The sequence below is a fragment of the Cucurbita moschata genome, unplaced genomic scaffold (assembly GCF_002738365.1).
Source record: "Cucurbita moschata cultivar Rifu unplaced genomic scaffold, Cmos_1.0 Cmo_Scf00001, whole genome shotgun sequence".
NCBI classification, from domain to species: domain Eukaryota; kingdom Viridiplantae; phylum Streptophyta; class Magnoliopsida; order Cucurbitales; family Cucurbitaceae; genus Cucurbita; species Cucurbita moschata.
The window spans coordinates 2,931,675-2,947,524 of NW_019268517.1; the positions used below are offsets into that span (position 1 = coordinate 2,931,675).

The 15,850-nt window shown below is 40.0% G+C and overlaps 1 protein-coding gene across 1 annotated transcript; it reads right to left on the minus strand.

Moving 5' to 3' along the window:
- Window positions 1-6,872: 6,872 nt before the first annotated feature.
- LOC111441190 (acidic endochitinase-like) lies at window positions 6,873-8,253 on the minus strand. Its single transcript, XM_023078159.1, has 2 exons — window positions 7,966-8,253; window positions 6,873-7,481 (listed from the first exon to the last, which is right to left on the minus strand). The coding sequence occupies exons 1-2, from the start codon at window positions 8,251-8,253 to the stop codon at window positions 6,873-6,875; spliced, it is 897 nt and encodes a 298-aa protein (XP_022933927.1).
- Between the last annotated feature and the right edge of the window lie 7,597 nt (window positions 8,254-15,850).

Sequence of the window (15,850 nt, forward strand, 5' to 3'; positions counted from 1 at the left end):
CCAATCCACCCCCTTTGGGGCCCAATGTCCTCGCGGGCACTCGTTCCCTTCTCCAATCGATGTGGGACCCTTGTTCAGGGCACAACGTCCTTATTGGCACACTGCCTCGTGTCTACCCCCTTCGGAGTTCAGTCTCCTTGCTGGCACATCGCTCAGTGTCTAGCTCTGATACCATTTGTAACAGCACAAGCCGACCGCTAGCAGATATTATCTTCTTTGTGTTTTCCCTTTTGAACTTCCCCTCAAGATTTTTAAAAAGGCTAGGGAAAGGTTTTCACACCCTTATAAAGAATGATTTGTTCTCCTCCCAACTGATGTGAGATCTATAACACTACAAAGAGGTGAAGAAGTGGATCTTTCACAGAATGAGGTTTTCAATCTAAATAAGCTGAAAATTGTGCAAGTCAAAAGTTCCGGATCTAGCATGACCTGATCCTGGAAGATTAGACCATTTATAGAGATGAATGCAGAATACTGGAATGTCGATAGTTTCCCATTGTAGCAAATGAAACTTCAAACGTTGTTTTCCGCAAGGATCATGATACATGATTTTATTCAATGCTCGACGCGATCATCATACAAAGCAAGAACGTGATTCAAAGAGGAAAACAAAGCCCCAAATTCAGGCATACTCAGGCAAATGTCCGATTGTCATTCATGTGCTAATACTGCTAACGCCTAACCTCAATCGATCAAGCAGTCGTAACTAATCATGCAAAGATACGAATTCCAATTCTAAAGCTCCCATCAGAATCAACAATTATACACCAAATTCAACTTTCCGAGTAACTTTCAGCGCATCATGAGCATAATATATTGTTAAATAAAAGCTCTGCCTTATTTAGTTAGGTCTGTAAAAACATATGAGTTCACGCGAATGGAGGAGCGTGATTCTAGGGGCCATTGTTTTGGCAGAGTGGCGGAGTCTTCGTCCACTTATTCTATTTTTGTATATTTGGTTTTTCCATTTTTGTAATTAGATTTATTATTTAAACCATTCAACGGATGTAAAATAAATATCGAGTCTTCAGCATTACCAGCGAATCTCTCTCTCTCCTTTTACTTCCGCTAATTTTTCCTTCGAAGAAACCTTCTGCCAATTTTTTCGTCGACATCCGATTTGCCAGAGTCAACAAGTGGTATCAGAGCCTCGTTGAAGCGATCGGTAGTATACCATCACAAAAGAGCCAACCTATCAACAACCAAGTTGAATAGCTCAAGTGGTTAGAGCGTCGACCTAATAACACACAGGTCTTAGGTTCGAGTAGAAGAAAATGCAAAGCGCAAAAATAAATACATCGTGGGGCCCATCTCAAGCAGGCTCGCTCACTCCTCCACGCCGTCAAGTGCTGGCATCTCCATCACCACCACGAAGAGGCCGTGGCCGACATCGTGATGACGGGCGTCGAGTAGTTGTTGAGCGAGTGATCAGAGAGACAACGACCGCCGTCGTTCAGTACCCGATGTTGACAAGGTCCAACTACAACGAGTGGGCCTTGTTGATGCGCGTTAACCTACAGGCGCAAGGGTTATGGCACGCTGTCGAGCCAGAGGAAGGAGAAACAATTGAGTACCGGGAGGATCGGCTGGCGTTCGCCGCCATATTACGATCTGTGCCCCCAGAGATGCTGGCTTCACTTTCCACCAAACGCACCGCACAATCGGCCTGGGAAGGAATCAAATCCCGTCGGGTCGGTGTACAGCGAGTGCGGGAATCCAACATCGAGCAACTGCGGAAAGAGCTCTCGGAGATTCGCTTTAAGGACGGCGAATCCGTCGATGATTTTTCAATGCGGATCACGGGGCTCGCCAACAGCATCACCACCCTCGGTGGTGGCATCAGCGAGACAGAAATCGTGAAGAAGATGTTGCAGGTCGTTCCCGATCACCTCGAGCAAGTCGCGATTTCAATCGAGACATTGCTTGACGTGAACGACCTAACAGTGGAAGAGGTGACCGGAAGATTACGTAACGTCGAGCAGCGGAAGAAGAATATCACTTCAGCTGTTGACAAGGAGGGCCGTCTACTCCTCACGGAGGAGGAATGGCTTGCACGCCTAAAGCTCCGCGACAACACCGGCGAGAGCAACGGGTCCTCCTCCAGCCGCAAAGGCGGTAAGAAGCCATGGATGTCCCACGGGCGCACGCGCGGGAAAGATGGGAATCAAAAGAAGGAGTCGACCAATGGCAGGCCGATCCAATGCTCGAACTGTGGGAAGAGAGGACACCTGAGCAGAAATTGCTGGAGCAAGCTGAGGAATAAGGAGAAGGCCGAAAAGGCCCAGGCCCATGTGGCTCAATCCGAGGAGGACGAGCCAGCTCTCTTCATGGTAACCGCATGCGTCCCCAATTTCGATTCCAACTCCGACGACGATCTTGAACCCAAGAAAGAGCTCCAGTTGGGCGTAGCAAAGCTGGCACCAACTGGGGAGCCAATTCAACTGGAGGAGGAGCGAGTGTTCGCTCAGATCGGCGAAAGAGACGAGCAACACGAGCACCAGCAATGGATCCTTGACACAGGGGCAACAAACCATATGACCGAGGCTAGATCTGCGTTCTCCGAGCTCGACTCGGGGATCCGTGGGACGGTGAAATTCGGCGACGGCTCCGTCGTCGAGATCGAAGGGCGCGGCACCATCCTGTTCGTCAGTAAGGGAGGCGAGCATTGCAAGCTGACCGACGTCTACTTCATCCCGAGGCTCAAGGCTAACCTTGTGAGCCTGGGTCAGCTCGATGAGACAGGCTGCTTCATTTCCATCGAGCGCGGACTACTGAAAATCTGCGATAATCAACGACGGCTGCTCACGCAGGCAAGGCGAACCACAAACCGTCTTTACATCCTGGAGTTAGAGATAGACCAACCCGTTAGCCTCTCGGCCAAGACCGAAGAGGTATCTTGGAGGTGGCACGCAAGGTACGGACACTTAAACTTTCCTGCCCTAGAAAAGCTACAGAAGAAGGAGTTGGTGCACGGCTTGCCAGAAATCAAAGGCGTGAACAAGCTGTGCGACGGGTGCCTCATCGGCAAACAGAGGCGCACACCCTTTCCGTCTCGAACAGCCTACCGAGCCGATGAGCCATTGGAGCTTGTACACGGCGATATTTGCGGGCCCATCAAGCCGGCGACCCCAGGCGGTAAGAGTCTCTTCCTCCTGTTAGTCGATGACAAAAGCCGCTTCATGTGGCTGACTTTGCTGCAAGCGAAAAGTGAGGCGGCAGAGGCGGTTAAGCGCATTAAAGCGCGAGCGGAGGCCGAATGTGAGAAGAAGATGCGAGTGCTGCGCACAGACCGAGGCGGAGAATTCACCTCGGCAAGTTTCAATAAGTACTGCGACGAGATCGGCATACAACGGCACCTAACGGCGCCCTACTCCCCCCAACAGAACGGAGTGGTAGAGCGCCGAAATCAGACCATTGTCGGGACAGCGAGGTCATTGTTGGTGACGGCCGGGATGCCTGGGAGATTCTGGGGAGAGGCAGTAATGACGGCTGTCTATCTCCTCAATCGGTCACCAACCCGAAGCCTCGACGGGAAGACGCCATATGAAGCCTGGTACAACAAAAAACCAACAGTACATCATTTTCGCGTGTTCGGCTGCGTCGCATACATGAAGGTAACACGTCCCCATCTCGCCAAGCTCGATCCCAGGGGGCTGAAGGTCGTCTTCATCGGCTACGAACCCGGGAGCAAGGCGTACAGACTCTATGATCCTGTGGGGGGGCGAGCTCACGTGTCTCGCGACGTCATCTTCGACGAAAGCACCTTCTGGCAGTGGAATGACGTGATCGAGGCAGACCGTAATCCAAATCAATTCACGGTGGAGTACCTCGTCACTGAGCCTGAAGAAGGAGGAGCCCAGCATCAGGAGACGTCACCGCCGCCAGCAGGTGCACCACCTGAACCAGTGGAATTCGCAACACCACGGACTGCGGATTCGACGCTGGATGCCGATCACGATACTGATCTGGAGGCTAGGTACCGGAGGATGGATGACCTAGTGGGAGGAGGTGAACCACCTGGACTAGCAGCGCGCGAGCTCGAGGAAGTGGCCGAACTACATGCCGTCAGTGCAGATGAACCAAACACCTTCGCCGAAGCAGAAAAGAACCCGTGCTGGCGGAAGGCAATGCAGGAAGAGATGACATCCATCACTGAGAACCAGACGTGGAGTCTGGAGGATATGCCACCGGGACACCAAGCCATAGGGCTCAAGTGGGTCTTCAAACTGAAGCGCAACGAAAAAGGAGAAGTTGTGAAGCACAAGGCTCGTCTGGTGGCGAAGGGCTACGTCCAGAAGCAAGGAGTGGACTTCGAAGAGGTATTTGCGCCAGTAGAAAGGTTAGAATCCGTTCGTTTCTTGCTGGCAATTGCAGCACATCACTCTTGGGAGGTTCACCATATGGACGTAAAGTCTGCTTTCCTTAACGGAGAGTTGAAGGAGACCGTCTATGTTCGACAACCACCTGGCTTCCTGGATAACGACAACCCTAATAAGGTACTGCGCCTGCACAAAGCACTCTACGGGCTTCGACAAGCCCCACGAGCCTGGAACGCGAAGCTCGACAGTACCCTACTGTCACTGAATTTCAAACGTTGTGCCTCTGAGCATGGCATGTACACGTACGGCCACGGCAAAAAGCGACTGATCGTGGGAGTGTACGTCGACGACCTCATAATCACTGGAGGCGACGTGGGAGTCCTCGGAAGGTTCAAGAAGGAGATGTCGAAAAACTTCGAGATGAGCGATCTCGGTGTGCTCAGCTACTACCTCGGCATCGAAGTGCAACAGAACTCTTCCGGCATCTCCATCTGCCAAAGTGCATACGCGAGAAAGCTGCTGGACACAACTGGGCTTGTGGACAGTAATCCTACCAGGACGCCAATGGAGGCCCGACTTCAACTAAGGAAGGCCGGCACTACGACGACAGTCGACTCCACCAATTACCGCAGCATTGTCGGGAGTCTGCGCTATCTGGTAAACTCTCGTCCTGATCTTGCTTATTCTGTTGGATATGTGAGCAGGTTTATGGAAGCACCTAGGGAGGAGCATCTAGTGGCTGTCAAGTGCATCCTGCGCTATGTAGCCGGAACCAGAGACTGGGGCGTAAGATACTGCGCTGGGAGCGAAAAGGAGAAACTCAAACTGGTCGGCTACAGCGATAGTGACATGGCCGGTGACGTTGATGATCGTAAGAGCACCAGCGGAATGATCTACTTTCTCTCAGGCGGCGCGATCTGCTGGCAATCAACAAAACAGAAGGTAGTTGCTTTGTCTTCCTGCGAAGCAGAATACATCGCCGCTTCGATGGCAGCAACTCAAGGGATCTGGCTTGCACGACTAATGGAAGAACTCATCGGGAGAGAAAGCGATCCACCAATGCTATACGTAGACAACAAAGCTACGATTTCCCTGATCAAAAATCCAGTTTTGCACGACCGGAGCAAGCACATAGAAATCAGATTCCACTACATTCGAGAATGTGTAGATCGAGGGCTCATCAAAATTGATTTCATCCGAACAGAGGAACAACTTGGAGACATTTTCACCAAGTCCCTGGCGCGGGTGAAATTTGAAGAACTACGCTCAAAGATCGGAGTTCAAATAATAAGGTACAGCTTTTAGGAGGAGATTGTTAAATAAAAGCTCTGCCTTATTTAGTTAGGTCTGTAAAAACATATGAGTTCACGCGAATGGAGGAGCGTGATTCTAGGGGCCATTGTTTTGGCAGAGTGGCGGAGTCTTCGTCCACTTATTCTATTTTTGTATATTTGGTTTTTCTATTTTTGTAATTAGATTTATTATTTAAACCATTCAACGGATGTAAAATAAATATATCGAGTCTTCAGCATTACCAGCGAATCTCTCTCTCTCTCTCCTTTTACTTCCGCTAATTTTTCCTTCGAAGAAACCTTCTGCCAATTTTTTCGTCGACATCCGATTTGCCAGAGTCAACATATATTACCAGAAGCGTTAAGTTGGAGCGTAACAGAGTAATACCGTGCAATGTGATCGAAATACTTCTAAAAGAGGATTGCCACATAGCTTCAAACCTTACACCGAATCCAGACAGATACTCGAAGCTCTAACTCGTCGCATTTCAATCGGCGCAGCCTCTACCGCAAAATCAAGACGCCGTCGTCCTTTCCCGAACAGAGGATCTGGGAACTTGAAGTTCGAAGAATTATTATTTTTATTTAATCGAGTTATTGCTTTTAATTTATAATCAATCTCTAACTTTTTTAAATTATAAAAACTAAATTCGTAACTTAAATAAAATTTTCAAACCTTCAATAATTTTGTACGATATGTTTATCTATTAATTAATTTATTTCATAATTTAATAATGTTAAGGATAGTTGACCGTTCACTGTAAGACAAATATCTAGATCTTTGCCTTGCATTACGAGTTACCATATTTACCCTCTTATTAAAGGCAAATATATTGCATTTATTTATTATTCTTTCCTTTTATTACTATTTCCATAATATTTGTAATTTATCATATTTCTGTATCCTGAAAATGATTATAAATAAGAGAACTCTCACCCCATTTAGGTGTGGTGATTCAGCAAATATTCACAAATAATTAACGTATAAATTTTTTGTATTCGACTGGGATGAACTATATGTTCCGAATTCGTAAACTGTATCAAAATTAATAATCAAATCAGTATCGATTAGTAACAATTCAATCACTCAGATTTATTGAATTGAAGCATCGTCAAAGATAAACAAACTTACATCCCTCTGAACTTTTATTACAAAAAAACCCAACAAACGTATATATATACGATACACATGCATGCATACATACATACACTCATACATACATAGATGTTGTATAAGAGGGGACACAACATGTTACATTTCTCAAACAGCGTGTTTAATGGAAGAGCTATAGCCAGTTTGATCATCATAAAACTTCGACCACAGCATAACGCCGCCGTACTTAGGTGAGTGTTTGACGACTGGTAGCACCACCGATTTGAGAGTATCAGCCGGAATGAACCCAGAGCCGGCAGCCGCCGGAGCCGCCGGGAGGCCCAAGAAGATTTGTGCATGAGGAATTTTGGAAGTCCATACCTTCCAAGCGTCAAAAAGATTGGTGCCATCTCCTGAAAATTGACATGGTGGGTTGTTGTAGAATTGAACCCAAACGAAGTCGAAAAGACCTGTTGTTAGCGCGTCGCCGAGCCAGGCGTCGGGGAAAGGGCACTGTGGAGCAGCCGTGATGAATACCTTCTTGCCGTTTCGGTTGCCGAAGTCCAAAAGAGCCCTTGCGAGCTCGTCCCAATGCTTGTTTGTCCCGCCTTCGATGTCGAAGTCGACACCGTCGAGCACGACATTGCCGAGGGGACGAGGCGAGGACGGGGAATGTCCGCCTAAATAGTTGTTCCATAGGTAGTCTGCAACTTTTTTGGCGTCATCGGTGGATGAGAGGAAGTAGCTCCCCACGCCGCCTCCGATCGAAAGGATAACCTATTATGAAATTAGTATGGGAGAGAGAATTGAAAGAGATATTTCAGTCTTATTATTATTATTATTATTATATAAAATATTATTGAATTTATTAGGATATTATATTTTTTTTAATAAAAATTCATTAATTTTTTTTATTATAAAATATTATTAAATTTATTAGTATATTAATTTTCTTTTTAATAAAAATTCTTATGGTCCATTAAAAATTCATTAAAATAATTTTTACAAAACTATATATATTATAAAAATGGAAAATCCTATTCTCGAATTCCCAAGAAATATGTAACAATTTTTTTTAGTATAATATTTATTTAAAAAATTATAAAATAGTTTTATTAAATCGTTAAGGGGAACTATATATATATATATAAAACGTTCGCGGGTAGGGACGGAAAATATAATCGGGTTCGCCCCATTTATCTAACTGACCACGAGCCTAAAATGATTAAATAAACCTAATTGAATAATATAATATAATCACCTTGATGCCTCTAGCTTGGCACGACTTGACGTCGGAGCTCAATTTAGTGCATCCATTACTAAAGGGGTCGCAGTGGCCGGCGAGGTTGATCTGCGGCGTCTGGCCGTTGCCGAAGACGGAGAGAAAAGCAAGGATAACAATCTGGTAGTTTCCGGTGGCGCAGGTGTCAGCCAAAGTGCCTTCATTTCCATTTTGACCCCAATAAATAGCTATCTTCCCAGCATTGGATTTCGCCATTAACGTCAAAACCATGATGCAGAGGAGGAGAGCTCGGCGTCGGAACTCCATTTTTTCCGGTGGAGTTGTTTTCCTTGTTGAGGTGGCAATGGGAAGTAGGGTTTTATAGAGGGAATGGGAAAATGATGGCAAAAAATAATAGGCATTGAATCATTATAGAAACTAATTTATATTTGGGAAAATATTAATAATATATATATAAATATAATTAGCTTAAAAAAAAGTTTTGAATTTTTGTATGAATATGACTTTTAGAGAACCTTAGTGTTTGTCTTAGTAGATGTTTAACTTAGGAGTATGGGTTTATATAATATAATTTGTATTTTATTTGTCACACTTTCTGTTGCTATTTGAATTTATAATTTATAAACATGATATATATAATATATTTGTATTTTGTTTTTTAAAAAATATCTATAAATTTTTAAAAGTTTAAATAATAATCTTACATTTTCAAAAATACATATGATAAATTTTTTATAAAAAAAACTTTAAACTTTTTTTTAAAAAGTATTCTTAAACTTCAAAAATATTTTATTTTAAATTGGAGTATGATATTTTTGAAATATGATTTTAACGGTAAGAATATTTTTTATAATTTTTTAAAAAATTTAAAAATATTAATGAAAAAGGGTATTTTTTAAATTACTGTTGAAATTAATTTCTAATAAAAAAAACAAAGTATTTAGTGGATTTTATTTAAATAATTTTGATTTTTTTTAAAATTAAACGTATTTTTTAGATTTTTTAAATTTAAGAATATTATTGAAACTTTTAAAAGCTCACGAATATCTTTTAAATATAACACCAGAGTAGTTTTGAGGTTAAGATTAGATTGTATTGGTCGTAAATTTAGTATGAGGATATTTTAGTCATTTTGATATTTTTTCGAAATGAATTTTTAGAATGGTGTTGATAAGCCCTTCTAAGTGAACGTAAGCTTATCTGAAAGTGAAATGGGGAGAAATAACCACAAAACGACAAAATTCTTGGACATTTCACCTTGAAGAAAGTGACAAAATTATGATGTGAGCTCGATTCTTGCTGTTTTCACCATTATGTCGTGGTCGTAATGTGTGGAACCTGAGATTCCTTGTCTCTTATTTTAATTTATTTTCTTTTATATATTACAAATCTCTTTTGGATTAACTAAGTTTTAAACTATGATTAAGAACTTTAACTAACTTCCAAGCTTTGCTAAAAAGTCTATTATTTGGTTATTTAATGAATTTGGCCTGCAAAAATAGACGTATTTAGAAGAGATTAACTAAAATTAATTTTGTTTTCATCTAATTATTTGAGGACAAAAGGACGTTGTTTGAAGTCCGTTGCAAAGGATCATCTCTAATGGAGGAAGAAGGGAAAGTGCAAGTTAAACGGAGACCGAGCGATGAATGTGATTGATCTTACTTCCGCTTTCCGCTTGTATTAGAACATTTTGGTTGTGGCATTTTGTTACAACAAGTGGTATCAAAGCATTGTTGTTGTGGCGTTTAGGGTACAACAAGTGGTGATATGAACCACGACCAAGGAATTTCCATACCTCAAGGTCCAATTACAAGGACGAGAGCCAAGAAGCTACAACAAACTTTATACAGTTATATTCAAGCTATGGTGAGCTCATCAAAGGAAATTCTAGAAGACGCTGGAGACCTCCCTTATATGTTGTGCAAAGTTGAGGTTCAAGAAAGAGATGAATTAAATGCACTTTAAGTTGCATTTAATGAACGTCGCTGAATTTATCAAATAGTCCAAGGATGACTAATAAGCACATTTTATTATTTGCATTATTTAATTATAGTTTAACTATTTGTTTGTCATATTTAAACTAGTTTTAAATATAGGAGTTAAGGTTATATTGTAACCCACATAGGTTACTATATTCCACCATTAACTAGCCATTTAAATATGGAGGTTATGGGTATTTCTCATTTACTAGCCCATTTAATTTGGGAGTTATGTATGACATAGGTTAAGGTTGTAAAGGCTATATAAAGCCTTCTTTTCTTTGATTAGACATCAGATTTTGGAATTAAGAATAGAATTTCTATTTTAGCTTTGTTAAGAGCTAAACTTTCTTTGCAAATTCTTGTGTTTAGAACTGCATGTAGAGTCATTCAAGTGGTATTGATCAAACCTCTTGTGGAGTGATTCGAATCACGAGTTTAGAAACGAGTTTTCTTTACTCTTGATCTTGATCATCAAGGTAATCCGTTCCATACTTTCCCTTGGGTTGATTTCCATATCAAGCGGTATCAGAGTATTGAAGGTTGTGACATTATGACACAACAAGTGATATCAGAGCATTGAAGGTTGTGGCATTACGACGCACAACAGGAATCGTTGTAGGCCACGGGCGAAGATGATATAGAGATGAGAGAATTGTCGTTGTGGTCCATGGCTCACTGCCATCTGCTAGGGTTTGCCGGAGCACGAGCAACGAGTTTAGCTGTCGAAGCGGTCCATGGAAGGAGAAGATGCAACGATATTGACGAAGAAGAAGCTGACGTGGTTAGGGGCATGGAGTTGCTGAAGGTGTCAGAACAAGGCGCATAGTGACACGATATATACCACTCAAAAGTGTGAATAAATATAAAAATATTATTACTCAAGGAAACAAAACTGAGATAAGAATGAGAAATAGAATTGGGATCGAAGGTTCAGTCTTCATTGAAATTCACAACGTTTAGGATACAAACTACCAACTAATACCTAAAGAAAAATATAAACTAACTAAATCTTCAAATAAAATATACTATTAATCAAACCATAAAGGCAAAAATATTAACTAATTACGAATATGTAAGATATATTCCATAAGTAATATATTATCCAAATATTAACTGATTACTAATATCTTGACTAATTCAAACTATCAATAAGTTAACACTAAATTCTGACAGCCTCTCTTAGTGCAAGCTTATTTCTCAATAACTCCTAGAGCCTTACGAAAAACTTCAAACTTCACTTTGGGAAGCAAGTGTCTTAGTAAATATGTCTGCAACTTGCTCATTAGTATGTATTTTCTGCAATTCAACATCCTGCAATAACACTTACTACACCATGAAATTGCAATAGAGCCTGCTATAAAACAAAAACCTCTTATGGAGCGTCTTTCGTTCGCGTCACCAACCCAATAAATTTCCACAAAATCACTAGGATTTTTATTTAGGTTAGGTTGAGCACCCTGTCCCACTGGTCCAGAGTTATTGAAACCCGACCCAGCTACACCTAAAGAAACGCCTCTTCCAGGGAATGATTGATTAAAATACATGGCAGCACTTGGTGGAGTCCCTATGGTTGGAGGAAATTGAGGTCCTAATGGTCCTGGTGGAACAGCTAACATACTCAGGCCAAACTGGAGGGGAGAATGGTGGGATAAAAACACTTGGAGAAACTGGTGGGCCTAGACCGGGTGACATGCCAGGAGTAAGTGGCTACATTGGTCCTGATGGAGGAATTCCTAGAGATCCAAAAGGAGATCCTATCATTGGCAATGGAATTCCACCCTGTCGACCCTCTCTCCCAGCAGGGCTTCCTCTGCCTCCTCTCCCTACTCTATTTCCTTTCATTCCTTGTTGAGTAACTCGATTGAAGGATCCCGGCTCTTGGTTGCCATAGAGTTACTGTGAACCACTGCTAGAACTTTGACCACCACCAACACGACCGAAATTTGAACCTTTCTAGCCTCTTCCCTTCCCTCCATGAATTCTGATCTTTTGATTGCTCCAATTCTAATGACAAATAGGTGTAGGCTTCAACAACTTTGATTCCATCTTATTGAAGCTTTTTCACAATTGCTTTGGCGGTTTCGAATTGATTTTCGTTCTTCCTTGCAATGTTGAGGGTTTGATCTTTAGATTCTCTGAGTAACTGAGCTCATTTTTCAGTTTTTCAACAAGGAAGAGTGTCTTTGAGAGCTGTGTTCTTAAATAATCCACCTCAACTTGTGTAGACTCAACGAGGTTACTTCGGGTTTGGTCGGATTCAGACACCATGTTCAGCTGGACCTTGAGCCTCTGAACTTCATTCATAGCGGAGGTCAATGCAGCAGCATCCATTGCGTGCTGCTTCTGAATAGCTTCGAGTTCGGACTCCCATGCTCGATCGTGATCTTGAGAAAGTTTGAACAGTTCTTGAACACGATCTTCCTCAGAAGCTGAGAGCTCAAGCACCTACTGTTGAGATTCTTCAAACTTTGCAGACATATCTGATAGTTGTTTCTTTGCTTCTTCTGCTTCCTGTTGGGCTTGCTTTTTGTGTAATTCAGATGCGTTCAGCTGATTACTTGTTTTCTTCGGTTCCTCCTGGAGTCGAGAAAGCCATGATTCCAATTCAGACACTTTACTGGGCCCTTTACTCTTCTTTTGACAGTATGGACGAACATCTGATAGAAGAGTTTCGTTTCCAGTTGCATGATGAGAACAACCATATTCGACAATCCATTCTTCATTGTAGTCTATAAACGCATGAGCATCTGTAGAAACATCATCTTGATGTACAGCTGAAGTCACTTGCTTAATCAAAACTTCCTGATTAGAAAGTAAATTCTCCAATTCAATAACTGTAGACTGATTTTCCCACCCTTGTATTGAGGAAACAAAGGGTATAAAGTCTTTTCGTAATCCACGAATAAGATAACGCCGTAATCGAGCATCACTCACTAGCTTCTCAACATCTAATTCTGAAATTTCATAACACAAATTTTTCACTTTCAAGAAATATTAAATATTTTTCAATAGAAAAATTACCTTGAGTTACCACAACTAGTTCATTCTCTAGAAATTGCAATCGAACTGTATTTTTCTTAGTGAACAGCTTTTGAAGTGTTTTCCACACGACTTTAAATCACGAACATGATCAATATACTCCTTGCTAATCAAAGTTCACAAATTAAATAAGGCTTTTCCACATTTGATCTTCCATTTTCGGCGTAATTCAACATTTTGTGGAGTATCTGCTGGAATTTCTGCATCATCACCTTCAATTAAATCCCACAAATCTTGTCCCCGTAGATAAGCTTCCATACTAACTTCCAATAATTATAATTATTGCCAACAAGCTCTTCCATAGATATACCACTTCCACCATTCATAATAATATCAAATTCTTAGTTACCAACTTGACTATGATACCAACTCACACAATATGATACGATAAGGAATCAATACAAGGGGAATAAGATTCGGATTACCTTGTCGATCGAATATCTCAAGGAAAGAACACTTGATTGAGATTCGAATCACTCCACAAGCAAGATCGATCATGTCTAGCTTGAATGATTCTTGTTGATCAAATATCTCAAACACTTGTTTGAGATTCGAATCACTCCACAAGCAAGATTGATCATGTCGAGCTTGAATGATTCTACATGCAACCTAAACTACATAGAATTGCAAAAAAACTTAGTCATTGGCTAAAGAAGAGCACAAATGCTTCTTTTACTGTACTTTCCAAGTCTTTTTACAAATACAACATAGATGGCTTTATATAGCCTCAAAATGAAACTATTAAAGGCATTCCAAAAGTTGTAACATTCACACTTTATGGCCATAATTAGCCATTATGTAAATGTAACCGAAATTAAATAAAAAGTCTTAAAACACAATAACTCTAAATTATAACCCACCCAAAATTTACAACAATCAAACTTTATTCTTCTTCAATGTAGCATGAATTGAAACATCTTTTGATAATTTTGATAACCTTTTCTCCACATCTTCATTGAAGCATATTGTATGATTGATGTCTCTTGGTTCATATCACAATATCTACCACTCAAAAGTGTAAATAGATCTGAAAATATTATTACTCAAAACAAAAGAGTTAAGAATAAGAAATATAATTAGGATCGAAAGTTCAATTTTCATTCATATTTACTTAAATAGAATACAAGCTACCAACCAATACCTACACATGAGAAAAATATAAACTAACTAAATCGTGATAACAAAATAAAATATACTAATAATCAAATAATAAAAGGAAAAATATTAACTAGTTATGAATATCTAAGATATATTCCATAACTAATATATTCTCCCAATATTAATCGAATATCTAACCTATATTTCATCACTAATATATTTTTCAAATATTAACTGATTACGAATATCTTGACTAATTCAAACTATCAATAAGTTGCACTAAATTCTGACAAATAGCCCCGAAATTTACTTGTGGCTGCAGTTGGCGCGGGTTCTATCGCCTTTGGTTGTCGCTTGTCGTATAAATGAGTGGGGTGGCGGTGCTTTTGGCTGTAAGAAGATTATGTTTCCTTTTTCCAATTCTTTTGTCCAAGAATATGTTTTTGGATAAGGAATAATAATAATAAAAAAGTTATGAAATATATATATATATATATATATATATATATATATATATATATATATATATAATTGAGCCTTAAATTTCTCAAATTAAACTTCGATAATAAATCTGATAGGCCCGATTCAAAGAATTAATGCCAGAATTAATTAGAACATTAAACCACCATTTATTTTCAAGTTATATTTATCCTATTCAAAATTACTCCAAATTATTTTAAATTAATATTTAAGATATAAAAATCATATCTTAAAGTGTAAAATCAAATATAGAGGGATAAAAATAATTTTAACCATTTTAAAATTACTTGTAAAAATATAATAATAGTGAATATAATAATAGTGATGTTGTTTGAAGTCAATCATTTGAAATTAGGGTGATTATCTGAAGTTTGAAGTCAATCATTAAAAACTAAGATAGTAACTTAGGAGAGTATTTGTAACAGCTCAAACCATTCCAAACAGATATTATTCCACTGCAAACAGATGTTATTTGTTTTAGCTCATTTCCTTCGCTACACTAAGATAGTAACTTAAGTATTAGAGAGTATTTGTAACCGCTCAAACCACTCCAAACAGATATTATTTGTTTTAGCTCATTTTCTTCGCCACCAAGCTCAACGATTTTAAAATGCATCTACCCGGGAGAAGTTTATATACCTTAAAGAATGTTTCGTTTCTATCCTCAATTGATTGAGACCTTATAGTATTGAATAAAACGTTACATTAATGTTAGCTTTTTGTACTTTTTTTTTAGTATAATAAATATACGGGAAATGTCAAATCTGGATTGAAATTAAAGACACTTGTGATGTTCTATATTGGTTGGGGAGGAGAACAAATGTGGTTGTGGAAACCTTCCCCAGTACACAGTTTTAAAGCCTTGAGTGGATCGGGGTCGTTCCAAAAATAGTATTTAAATTTCTAAATATAATTTAAAAAAAAAGTTTCTATTGATTTATTCATATGCTTAAAGGTAGAAAAAAAAAACACAGCAGTTGGAAAAATAGTGTATTATTCAGTTTTAGAATTGGAAAATCAAAATAAAGAATCTGATTTTCTTAGCCTAACGGTCGAATCTGATTGGTGAGAATTTGTGATTGCAGTGTTCCTTTATGCAGCGGAATATCTCTCGGAATGCCACGTGTCCATTTATTATGGCGAGTACAGCGCTTTTTTCTATTTACAGAAGACTAACTCTAGTGGCTGAGAATTCATCTAAATTCAAAGCAAGCCGAAACCACCAATAAACGCCGTCAATCAACATCAAAACAAACGACGTTAGTTAACGGTAGTAGTTTCGAGGTCTCAAAGAAGCTCAT

Bases quoted from the DNA above. Each gene is read 5' to 3' on its own strand.
- LOC111441190 (XM_023078159.1), bottom strand. From the start codon at position 8,253: ATGGAGTTCCGACGCCGAGCTCTCCTCCTCTGCATCATGGTTTTGACG. The intron at 7,482-7,965 runs GTGATTATATTA...ATTTCATAATAG, and splicing joins GCCAAGCTAGAGGCATCAAG to GTTATCCTTTCGATCGGAGG.